At 38.1% G+C, this 12250-nt stretch overlaps 2 protein-coding genes across 3 annotated transcripts in view; both read right to left on the bottom strand.

The window, feature by feature from the left end:
- The window catches only part of LOC129775319 (nocturnin), a 77619-nt gene extending 72078 nt beyond the window's left edge, over positions 1-5541 (bottom strand). For both annotated transcript variants that reach the window (XM_055779931.1, XM_055779933.1), the window contains exon 1: positions 5131-5541. The gene's annotated coding sequence lies outside the window, so the exon portion shown is untranslated. The remainder of the gene's footprint in view (positions 1-5130) is intronic.
- Positions 5542-10793: 5252 nt separating this feature from the next.
- Positions 10794-11911, bottom strand: LOC129777431 (m-AAA protease-interacting protein 1, mitochondrial). Its single transcript, XM_055783688.1, has 4 exons — positions 11462-11911; positions 11236-11400; positions 11050-11177; positions 10794-10986 (listed from the first exon to the last, which is right to left on the bottom strand). The coding sequence occupies exons 1-4, from the start codon at positions 11867-11869 to the stop codon at positions 10851-10853; spliced, it is 837 nt and encodes a 278-aa protein (XP_055639663.1). The 5' UTR covers positions 11870-11911; the 3' UTR covers positions 10794-10850.
- Positions 11912-12250: the final 339 nt, after the last annotated feature.

Raw genomic sequence — 12250 nt, 5'->3', positions numbered from 1 at the left:
TTTAGCATTTTTGTAGCTACAGTCTCCTTAGTCTTTGGCCACCATACAAGTGATAGGTTATCCTATGCCGCACAATTGTAGTGTAGACCCACATAACCATTTTTGGTTTAAGGCCCCATGTTCTTCCTATCATTTTAGAGCATGCCCATAGGGCTGAGTTGGCCTTGCTGATTATTGAATCTAAGTGCGCGTTCCAGTTTAGTTTGGTATCTAAGATAACACCTAGATATTTCACTGAAGCGCTGCTTTTTATTTCCTCTCCTCCAAGATAATTCTTCTTACTTCTAAGCATGCCGCAATAGAAGACAAAAAGGTGTCACATCAGGAAAACTCTTCCTCTTGGAAGGCACTAACGTTCCCTGTGCAAGTTTTGCCTTATCAACGTAGATATTATTTGCGTCATTTTTATAAGTATTTGTTAATTGAGATTTCTATGCCGAAAAACACGCCTTGATGGTATTCTGGAGCGGCAAGCTCTAGAATACGAGTGACCACAGTGCAAGTTGGAAGAAATTTCTTTGACAAAAACGTCTCAGTCAGAACGGGAATCGAACCCGAACCCCCGGTATGATAATGTGTGACGCTAATCACTCAACCACGAGAGGAAAACTGCACAAGGGAAATCACCGAGCTATCTTCAAACAGCAAGCCAATATGATACAAATGAGTTCACATGCGAAAAGGAAAATGAGACTAGTAGAATTATTACATGTAAGGTTAGTCTAGTGGAATAAAAAATTTCCCAAAAATTTAGTACGGATTTTAATCTTGTCTTTGCTTGTGCCAAGCAAGCATCTCTCGGACTGTTCTGATCTTAGCAAGCAGGGACCGTATGCTGGTTTGTTTCGTAGACATCAAAACAGCAAACTTATATGGGGAGCGTCAGGAGGAGATCTATATGAAGCAACCTCCGGGCTACACGAGCATCAACCCAAATGCCGTATATCAATTGAGACGCAGTTTCTTACTGACCCAGACAGTCCGCTAGAGTTTGGAACCATAGAAATGAAAATGTTTCCGAGAAGCTTGGATTTCAGCCGTCAACTGCAAATCCCGGAGGTCAACGGAGATGAAGATAACATAGCTAGATGATTTACGTGTATTTCTGCGAATTCAAGTGCGAATCCACGGAGTTTGTCCAAAACTAGAAGAACTACATAACGAAAGTGCTATCACGTTTCCAAATGGTGAATGCGGAGATCCCAATGGCAATGGCAATCGGCTTTCTTCAACAAAAGGAGGAGAATAGTTCCAGAGTTTGACAGGAGTTCTGTTGTCATCAATACAAGATCTGATGTGGCCGTTGCAACCTCTTTGTTCAGAAGACATGTATCGAAGCCTGCTAGAGTCGACATGATCGGAGGTAGAAGAGTTTTGCGTTATCGAAAATCGACCACGAACTGCATTGGGGAGCAGCAAAGGTTAAGGAGAATTTATGAAAACGAAAACTAGCGTCAAAATCTTGACAACGCACGTTTCTCGAATGAAGAAAAAGCAATTGCAAGGACTATTGACATCCTGATGTCACGTTTTCTTTACAGTATGGCAACTAGTAGATAAATTAGCATAACGAAGTATGAGGAAGATTTTTATAACATCAACAGAAATGATACTTGCAAGCAGGGTTGCCAATTATTTTTTTTGAAAAGTCGGGGAGGATGAAAAAAAATCAGGGAAAATCAGGGGTGATATTGCGCATTTCGAAACGAGTGATTTTTGTTCGTTTCGATCATTTTGACATGCCTTTGACCAGCTTTGTTTACGAACCCATAAATTTTACATTTCTCTACGAGACAACTTTGGTTCTAAATCTAGTACACCGAAAATATGAACTTGAAAATATACATAATACTAAAACCATTTCGATTTGAGTTTGTTGGGGTACCACCCAACGACGGTGCGCTTACGGTAGTACGCACACTTCCATCATACAACAGTTATTGCACCTTCCATTCATTGGCCTTGCCGCCGGCTAGGCCACAGCAAGGCGCGTAGAAGTATATCCCAAGGTGGGCCAACTTGCTAAAACCACTCTTCAGCCATCTCGGAAGTCTACTGTGTTTTGTTTGTAAACAAAACACAATACGCTTGTGCCCAAGCTCGCTCGTGATCAGTTTGTCTCTTTCACACTTCAAGGAAAAAATTCCCCTTCTGCTTTCTTCCGTACTGTTTTCATATACCGCTCCCCTAACCAACTTAGTGACGAAACGGCCTCACCTAGTACCATAGACCCGTCTTGGGCCACAGCTGTCACGAGCGACCCCATGTTCGTTCTCTATTCCTCAGTAACCACGCTCGAGTGCTGACCAAGTTATTTATTTTAAACATTTGAATAGTTAATAAAGTTATTATTGTTACGTAAATATAGTTGTCGTTCATACATTAGCCAAGACGTAATAGAGTTCGAATTTTCTCGAAACGAGTTACTCGTTTCGAAATGCACAATGCCACCCCAGGATAGCTCATATTGGGTTGCCCGGAAAGTTCGTGCTCATTTTTGAGTAAACAAAAGTATTATTTTTTAAATTTTATATGCACAGTTGTTTTGAAATCAATTCAGGAAGTTCTGAAATCTTTCAGGTAGCCTAACAATTCTATACATTATCTAATTATGTAAGCTAACTTGTCCAGTTGCGAGCAGTATTTGTGGGAATGTATCGACTGGTTGCTTGGTAGAAGCTCACAATACTGAATTCCTCTCCAATACCACCTGAACCAGATCATAATTTTTTTTCCAGGTGAAGACCGGGTCAGTCGGATCATTTCAAATGACCCGTTTGTATCACCCGCCACGGCTTTAAAAAAAATCGATGCATAGATGAAACGCACAAGTCGTAACGATTTACGTAACCATGTTTCAACTGATGCATATGAACGGATATTTTAAACATATGTAGTGAATTTTTTTTAATTCATTTGTCGTGTCTCACGGATCATTCTTGCAACTTCTTGCTTTACAAACAATTTAATATATATTCATCATGAAATAAAACACTTTTTAATAATAATTACAGTTAAATAAAAAAAGATGCTTACACGTTCTTACTTCTAAAATTCTTGTACATCGATTGTTATACTTGGATGTTATTTGCTGCGAAAATGTAATGAAACCTGTATCGTTTTTATTTAACTGTACATAATTTTTGGTCGCTAATATTCCTTTCATAGTTTCCGTTCCTATTCTGTTTCTAAACTTCGTTTCATTGAGATTGAATTGCGAGAACCTTCGGGTATACGATTCTCATAGATTATATTTCTTTCACGTTAACTTCAAAATTTAAAAAAATGTCGACACTGTACCTTCGAAAATGCGAAAAGATAGAGTATAATCGAAAGAAAGAGTAAGCATTATAAAAGCGCGGACCGGAAAGCTTTTTAATGTAGACTATTAGGACAGTTCTCATACACAACCAGCGAAACTCCCAGTATATTTATATGGATTTCTTTTTCCGATTTAGCAAAAAGTGAAAAATCAGGAAAAATCAGGACCATTTTATAAAAATCAGGGAAAATTGAGTGTTTGTCAGGATATCAGGGAGCGTGCCAAAAAGTCTGGGAAATCCTGAAAAATCAGGAAGGTTGGCATCTCTGCTTGCAAGAAATGTTTGAATTTCATTCTTGATATACGTCAATATGCAATTCTCAAAAAAGTCAATACAAACAACAGTTAGTCAATCTTTGTAAATGTATTTGTTCAACGCAATGTCTACTATAGATGTCAAAAGTAACCTATTACGAAATAAACTTGATTTTTTGCCAAAATATACTACTTTGTTTAAACAGGTATGCAAAAATCGTGGTAGATAGGATGCTGAAACATGTTTCTTGACACTTTCAGCAGAAATAGTGTTGAAATAATTATTGAAGTCAGCATTACAATCAGAATGTGATCAACTTTATATGTTATGTTATGTTATGTTATGTTATGGTTATGATAGACAAATGAGCAGGGAAAATCAGGGTAAAACCCCTGGGTTCTAGTAAGAAGCCCTTGTTATTTCCTACGTTTCGAGTCACCCAACCGCTGCGGAAGTCGCTTTGCTGTTAGTACCAAACAACAAAACAAAACTAACAGAATTTTACTGCACAATACGCGAAAAGTTTGTTAAATCAGCGGGAAAAAACCTTAAAAATTCACATTTTATGACAATCAAAGTGCTTGATGTGTTCATGCTACCATTTCCTTCGACCTGTCGAATTTTACCAAAGTTGTTTTACGTTAGTTACATACGGTTCATTAATGAAAGAAGATGACATTTAAAAAAATCCAAGTTGAGCCGTACTTTTCGAGATAATGGGGTGGTCCAAATCACCCCGTATGTCCAACTCACCCCGTGTTACCCTACTAGAACTTTACCAAGAAATGCAGTTATTGAGCTACAATGAGTTTTACAAAATATAGTCCAAAGCTAACCATTCCATTGGAAGTATAACTATGGAACGGTCTTCCAGAATTCGGGAAATAACATACAGACTGCCTAAAAAACATTACACGTGCCGGATGTCAAATGCTATCGCTATCTAAGCAGATGTCTAATTTAGTCTACTCGTCTGGAGATACGGCGCAAAGTCAACCTTGTGCCGTAAACAAGGCAATACTGCAGTAAAGTTTACATATGACGCACCGTCTGGAGCGTGAGCCGTCAAAACAATTGCGCAATCTAGTTTAGGGTGGTTTCTGGTTGGTTTGAGTTCTGTATCAGGTTGATTCAACCAGTGCTCTCAGCTTCTGTATGAGTGTTGCATTGGACGAGAATTCGGGTTCAACTGTATCATAATCTAGTCCAAAAAGAATTGTGGTGAATAAAACGGCTCCCACTAACTGGTACGAACTCGATAACAGAGCATTTGCTAGAGCAACTTATTATCGCTGACCTAGCCAGAGGTTATTAGCACTCGATGTTGTCCAATTATTTATAGGCATTAAAAATGATAGAAATAATAAAACCTCCATGATGGCATTTGTGGCAGCATTATTCTGTACATAATCTGAAATCAAAAATATATTTTGTATGGTTCTGTATACGGAATGTTCATATGACATTGATCGGTTACCATAGTTATAGGTTGCTAATTGTCGGTGATTTTCTGTGTTGATTTTAGTTACTCGTAACTTATACATTCACTTACCGAAGGCTTCAGATTGGGCCCATCCGGTTGGGAATGTAGATTCAAAAGATGCAAGAATGAATCTGTGTGAGCTCCTGTTTCCGCAAGAATTTCAGTCAGCAATTTTCACTGTTTCACTGTTTCCACTTCCAACAAACTTCCAGCTTTGTAGATACGTGTAAACACAGGTTAAAAAACTCCAATGATATTCTAGACCACAATCACCACGTGCACTTATCGACTGCAAAACTTGCTTCAACAGGGATAAGACACACTTCACGAACGCAGCGGGTATCTAAATGACCGTCCAACGGAACGTCACTTTTCGATACAACCAACCACCAGACACCATTGAATCTGCTAATCTGCTATTTGTGGACTAATTTGCAACCATTCCGCGTGGCTTTCACTAAACGATTAAAACTCGAACTACCCGAGTTTCGCCATCAGTCTGCAACGGTTGCGTTATCAGTCCTAGCCTAGAGCGTTTCTGTGTGGTTGTAGCTGAAGCTAGCACCGATGGTCACATGAAAGCCCCTCAATCAGTGTGAAGGAACTATTAGACGGTAACAGATAATCCCCGTGCATCGACAACAAAAAATCGACCCAGGACCATACCACATGCAAGGTTAATGTGACCCCATCGTTGTACCCCTCGTTTGTTTACGTGGTCTGATAACAGAAGAATCGTTTTGCATACTACTTTGTAGACATACCAGTGGTGTGTGATTCATAATGAAACCCTTCGGTGTGTCGTTTCGTTTGTTATCTCAAAACGCTCAAATACTATTACGTTTTTTGAGTAGTACTATTGCACCCGGCAAACGTTCAGAGATAAGATTTTAGCAGTTGGTTTGAAAACTCTCATCCTTGATTAGACTACTTGTTGTATGGTGGAGACCCGATGGCGGCATTGTGGCAAATATTGTCTATGAAATTAATGCACTAAATTATAGTTTACATTACTTTAATTCGACAGCTAGAACACGCTCTCTGTAGTGATTTCTTGACACGATGTTACAGGAAACATCCTCTATATGAAATCTAAGATGAGTTTGATGACTAGCGTTCCACAGTAGCCATGTTGTAGTCATTAGACGAATCGGTTTCAAAGTCTGAGCAAACTTGATTCAATTAATTTGGAATCTTCAAAATGAATCTCTTTTCCATAATATGGTCGGTGTTAAGTCAGAGGGGACCAAGTCGCAAAACTGAAAATTTCGAGTTTCTGATTACATTTGGTTAAGCATTATGTAATCTACATACCACATTTATCAGATATGGAAAATCACGCATACAGCAGGAATAACGGATCGAAATTGTTATGATTGATCAACGGAAACCCCTCATAGTCTGCAGTCTGAGCGGATCATGTACCATTTACCATGGCGAAATGGATCTATATCATGTGCAGACAGAGTGGACCATGTGACAATCATTTGTATATTGAATTTAAATAACATCCAAGCGCCGAATTCAAACTAACAAAACATTTTCTTGAAGCTAATAAGTACCTTGTCGAAATGTGCTTGAACCCGTTGGTATAAAATGTGCACATTCTGAGTATATTAAAAAATTAACTTGGTCCACTCCGACTGAACGGATCAGTGAAAAATGCTGGTCTTCAGTGTGAATGATCACAAAATGTACTATTTCAAAGTGCGATTTAGGCTGTAGCAATGACAATGAATTCGAATTTGTTCGTTCTATTGAAGAATACTGTCTAAGATGATTGAAAATGGGAAGTTTCTGCTTTAACTTGTTTACCGTGCAATCAAATTCAGATGGCAGAGACTTTTATGCTGCACGCAACCAAATGTTTATGCAGTTCCAAACACACAATCCTTCTCGCTCTAATTTTCATAACAGAATGGCACACTTTGACTCACAACTGTTAATTGATTGAGAAATACTTCGAAATTGTTCAGTCATAGTGAACCAACTCCTAAACAATGTTTCATTTGGTTCAGTCCGTTCAGTCAGAGTGGACTATGTACGTATAGGGAGCCAATTAACTGCCTTTTTTGGCATGATACTTGATGTTTTTTTACAGCTATCATCGATCAAAGTATTGCCAGAGAATAGCTAACATTTCTGAGAACAATCTTCGACGAAAAAATTTAATGCTTTGAAAATTGCAGAGCATTAAACTTTATGTTCGTTTTTCTTGAAATCATAAAAATGTCACATGCTCCGGTCTGACCTAACACCGACCAATTGGTATGTAGGGGCTTTTGGGGTCGGGGAAGGTTCTTATGATAGTTCGAGACCGCTGCTCCCTCTCTAAAGCCGGGTTCAGAGGGTGCGAGTAAAGCCGGGTTCAGACGGTGCGAGCAAGCATACGAGTCGGTCTAGTCAGTTACTGCAGTGCAGCTACTCACACCGTGTGAACACATCATGCCAGTTATTGTCATGTGTGATCCGGCGTGCGAGCTACTTCAAAGTTTTTTGAATTTACTCGCACTCGCATGCTTCAAAACGTCAAAAACAGAATTTAGCGTTCGAATCAGGGATGCCAAATGTAAAGAAATGTCTCTATTTTTAAGATATTTGAAAATATGCGAAGATATTTATAGACTTGAAAATTATTGGAAAAACAAATAAAACCCTCATAGTTTCTTAACGAAATCATTGTTATTCTGTTTTGCACGCTGGCGGGGCACGCTTTCTTTTTGAGATAGTTTTCTGGAGAATGTCTAATATAGAATCATTATCAGGCACAATTTTCATTCAAAATTCACTCACAACTTGCGAAAAAAAGTAAGGTTCTAAGAAACAGAATACATATTCGATTTAAAAAAGTACATTTTCATTCATTATTTTAATTTTTGACGCGTGTGAATAAAATTTTAAAAAGTCTTCTAGACTATCATTTAAAGCATCACATACTTCCGGAATTATCTTAGCTATGGATGCTTTCGAGATTCTAAAAAATATCGACAACAATCTGAACAATATTCCAGAAGAAAGGCATATCAATGTCATTTATATTATCACTCTTGCAGGTACAGCATCCTTCATGAGTGTATCTTGGCGTTGTATTTGTGGAGCAATTAAATTCAACAGTTTTTCCACTTGTTCAGGTGTTATTCTCAACACTGCTCTGTAATCTCTATAAAATTGTGTAATGATACATTCAACTGAAAACCTAAGATGAAAACTACCAATAAAGAAGTCGATTTCGGACCAATCATTTGACAAATTCGGACCTGATTGCTGTTTCTGACTATTTGATGGACATTTGAAAAATCGCCTGGCATCCCAGGTAAACCCGTGCCGTAGTATCTAGTTTCTCGCCAGCAGCTCACACTATGTGAACGGACAAGGCGAGTCAACCAATTGTCAAGCGAGTCCACCGGGTCAGTAGCTGCTCATTGTCAAGTCAGCTACTAGCAACGTATAAATGGGCCTTAAACATACGAGTCAGTCTAGTCAGTTACTGCAGTGCAGCTACTCACACCATGTGAACACATCATGCCAGTTAGTGTCATGTGTGATCCGGTGTGCGAGCTACTTCAAAGTTTTTTGAATTTACTTGCACTCGCATCCCTCAAAACGTCAAAAATGGAATTTAGCGCTCGAATCAGGGATGCCAAATGTAAAGAAACGTCTCTATTTTTAAAATATTTGAAAATATACGACGATATTTATATACTTGAAAAACAAATAAAACCCTCATAGTTTCTAAACGAAATCGATGTTATTTAGTTTTGCACGCTGGCGGGGCCCGTTTTCTTCTTGATATAGTTTTCCTGAGAATCTCTACTATTCGCGTTGACGGCGGAATAGTGTCGACATCTGGATACGACATTAGTTTGTATGAGGCCAACTCTTCTCTATCAGTTTAGTCGGCCCTAAGGTATTTTTAAATAACTAAAATTTGTATGAAATTTTTTTCTTGGCGTTATTTACTTACTAGAAGTACGTTGTTCTGACCCTAATTTAAACTAATTTCTATGAATTTTCATATATTCTCACCAAAACCTTCCTTTATAATATAAAATTATCTTTAGACACAATTTTTGTATGATATTTTTTCACTACTTGTAAGCAGAAGTGATTTTCATTTAAATAGAGTGTTTATTTGGTTTGGAAAAACTAATTTTCATTCATAATTTTTATTTTAAAAGTGTGTTCATTTCTTTTGCAAACCCATATTGTCATGCCTACTCCCTCATTTAGTAATACGAAGCTCAATGCCGTCAACGCGTATAGAATCATTGGGCCTTATCACGAACGTCACTTCACGGTGAAAACGAACTGATTTGTATGCAAGGTTATATGCACTTCATTTCGTTTTCACCGTGAAGTGACGTTCGTGATCAGGCACAATTTTCATTCAAAATTCACTCACAACTTGCAAAAAAAAGTATTGTTCTAAGAAGCAGAATACATAATCGATTTAAAAAAGTACATTTTCATTCATTATTTTAAAATTTGACGCCTATTTATTCCTCCTGCAAATCTACTATCATTTTCATTTCACAAACTGGTACACGAAGCTGCTGGTACGGCGAAATAAATAGAATTTAAAAAATCTTTTAGACTGCCATTCATAGCATCACACACTTCCGGAATTATCTTAGCTATGGATGCTTTCGAGATTTTAAAAAATATCGACAGTGTTTCCACATATTCAGGTGTTTTTCTCTACACTGCTCGGCACTCTAGAGGATTATCGTCGTAGAGTTCCTTCAATTCGCGTTGACGGCGGAATGGTGTCGACATCTCTATGAGATTAGTCGGCCCTAAGGCAGTTTTAAATTACTAAAATTTGTATGAAAATTTTTTTCTTGGCGTATTTACCTATTATAATTATTATTAGTTGTTCTGACCCTAATTTAAACTATTTTCTATGAATTTTCAGATATTCTCACCAAAACTTACCATTATAATATAAAATCATCTTTAGAATCAATTTTTATATGATATTTTTTCACTATTTTTTCACGAAAGTGATTTTCATTTACATAGAGTACTAATTTGATTTCGGAAAAATAATTTTCATTCATAATTTTCATAATGTTCATTTTTTCTGCTGTCAACGCGGATATTGTATTTGTTGCTCCTTTTCCTTGCATCCAATTCCTGGCCCAAACTCTTTTGCCTTTCTGCTTTTTCGGTCAGTACCTCCAGTTCGGACAAATTTAGCACAAAGTATTTTTATACACGGTGAACGTGTATTTCGCGATAGAATTGTGTAATGATAAATGCAACTGAAAACCTGAGACAAAACTGCCAATAGAGAAGTTGATTTCGGATCAATCATCTGTAAAATTTGAACCTGATTGCTGTTTCTGACAATTTTATGGACATTTGAAAAAAACATCTCGGATCCCTAGTAAGCCAATGCTGTAGTATCTAGTTTCTCGCCAGCAGCTCACTGTCAAGTCAGCTACTAGCAACGTATAAATGGGCCTTAAGGGAGGGCTGTCATTCAAATGAAACAGAAATTTCTGCATTACTCGAGAATTAATCAAGCAAAAAAACCCGAATTTGGCATGTGGGGGTTTTAGGAGGCAATAAACGTTTCTGAGGTTCTAAGATAGCCCTTCCCTTCTCTCTAAAGGGGGCTGACATACAAAAGAAACACAAAATTCTGCATAACTCAAGAACTAATCAAGCAAACGAAACCAAACTTGATATATGGAGGTTTTAGGTGGCAATAAATGTTTCTATGGTGGTTTGACACTCTTCCCATTCCCTAATGGAGTATCTTTATTTCTCCTATGACGTACTCATCACTCTTCTGAGATATCATTCGGTTTGAAATGACTAACAATATTAACGGTCCAATCCGATTCGACCCCTTTCGTAAACTCCTTGATGAACCGATAGTTGCAGATACTGATCTTATCTCGGAACTCGGGCATAATTCTGAAATCCGATTACACATAGCGTAATAATTAGATGTAAAAAAGGAATAAACAATTCATCTACCCTATATTCAGTGGAATGGGCTCTCCTCGCTCAACCATCTCCTTGAGTCCTTTGAGCACATGGAACACCATTGTGATTTCTACAAACCGCTTTTGACTTGCGTCTTCATCGTCAAACATGATTCCTACCTAAAAGCAAATCAACAAATTAGTCTAAATCATTGATTCGAACGATCAAAACTTTAACCTCATAAGGAAATGAAAAGTAAATATCCTCTTTGTTCACCATCAAATCGTATCGTTGCGCAACCGACATCTTCCCGACCGAATGCTTCAAATCATTGATCGCAAGTCGATCTACAAGGCCTTCTAAATTTTTATACTCCCCACCAGCCAATGAGGACGATATCACCTGTAAACACATCAGGTTCAATTACACTATGCAACGATCGGGTTTCAACACAAACTTAAACCTGTAGAGCTTGCTTTGCACCTTGAACAAAATCCTGCAAATTATACTCGTGATCAAAGTACGGTCTGATGATGAAATGAACCATGATCCAGTTTTTGATCGATTTCGTCACCGATGGCCACACTATTTCGGGGAATTCCATCAGCTTAGGCAAGCTTCGCGGCCTCTGTGGTGTCGTGCGATTTTCGTTACCGCTGGAGAAGCAACGTCTCCCGTAATATTCGTTGTTCCCGGCTTTTGGAGTGAGCTGCAGATGAAGATTGAGTGCTGCTGAAACACACTTGGTGGGAAGAAAATCTGACGTTGTGGACGCATAGTTTGGGGGTGGTTTGCTGACAGAACCATACAAATGACGAGAAATTTGGCAAATATTTTGAGCGCGTTTCGGAAGCAGCATTGTAACTCTCATAACTAGAATGAAAATGACAATATGCAGAGCAAAACAATAACAAACCGGCATCTGACATTCTATGAACAGTTGACAGTTCTGAGAAAAAGGATGAGTTGCCAGATATACGAATATGGGTGGGATGGCAGCGCAAAGTGTGACACAGATAATGAACAGATGTCAGGGGATAGTAACTTCAAGCAAAAAATGGGGACCGATTCGAGATTGCCTTTATGTAAACAGTGAACTTTTTTTACACTCTAAAAAATGCACCGACTTGCACTGACAACTGAATGATATTCGCGGTGACGGCGGAATTGTGTCGACATCTGGATACGACATTAGTTTGTATGAGGCCAACTATTCCCTATCAGATTAATCGACCTTAACTTTGTTTTAAAT

This window comes from Toxorhynchites rutilus, chromosome 3 (assembly GCF_029784135.1).
Source record: "Toxorhynchites rutilus septentrionalis strain SRP chromosome 3, ASM2978413v1, whole genome shotgun sequence".
Classification (NCBI taxonomy): Eukaryota; Metazoa; Arthropoda; class Insecta; order Diptera; family Culicidae; genus Toxorhynchites; species Toxorhynchites rutilus.
This window is presented reverse-complemented; position numbering and strand designations above follow the sequence as displayed.

Coding starts and splice junctions, on each gene's coding strand:
- LOC129777431 (XM_055783688.1), bottom strand. CDS start 11,869: ATGAGAGTTACAATGCTGCTTCCGAAACGCGCTCAAAATATTTGCCAA. Junction 11,178..11,235: donor ACTTTTCATTTCCTTATGAG/GTTAAAGTTTTG, acceptor ATTTGCTTTTAG/GTAGGAATCATGTTTGACGA. Junction 10,987..11,049: donor CCCATTCCACTGAATATAGG/GTAGATGAATTG, acceptor ATCGGATTTCAG/AATTATGCCCGAGTTCCGAG.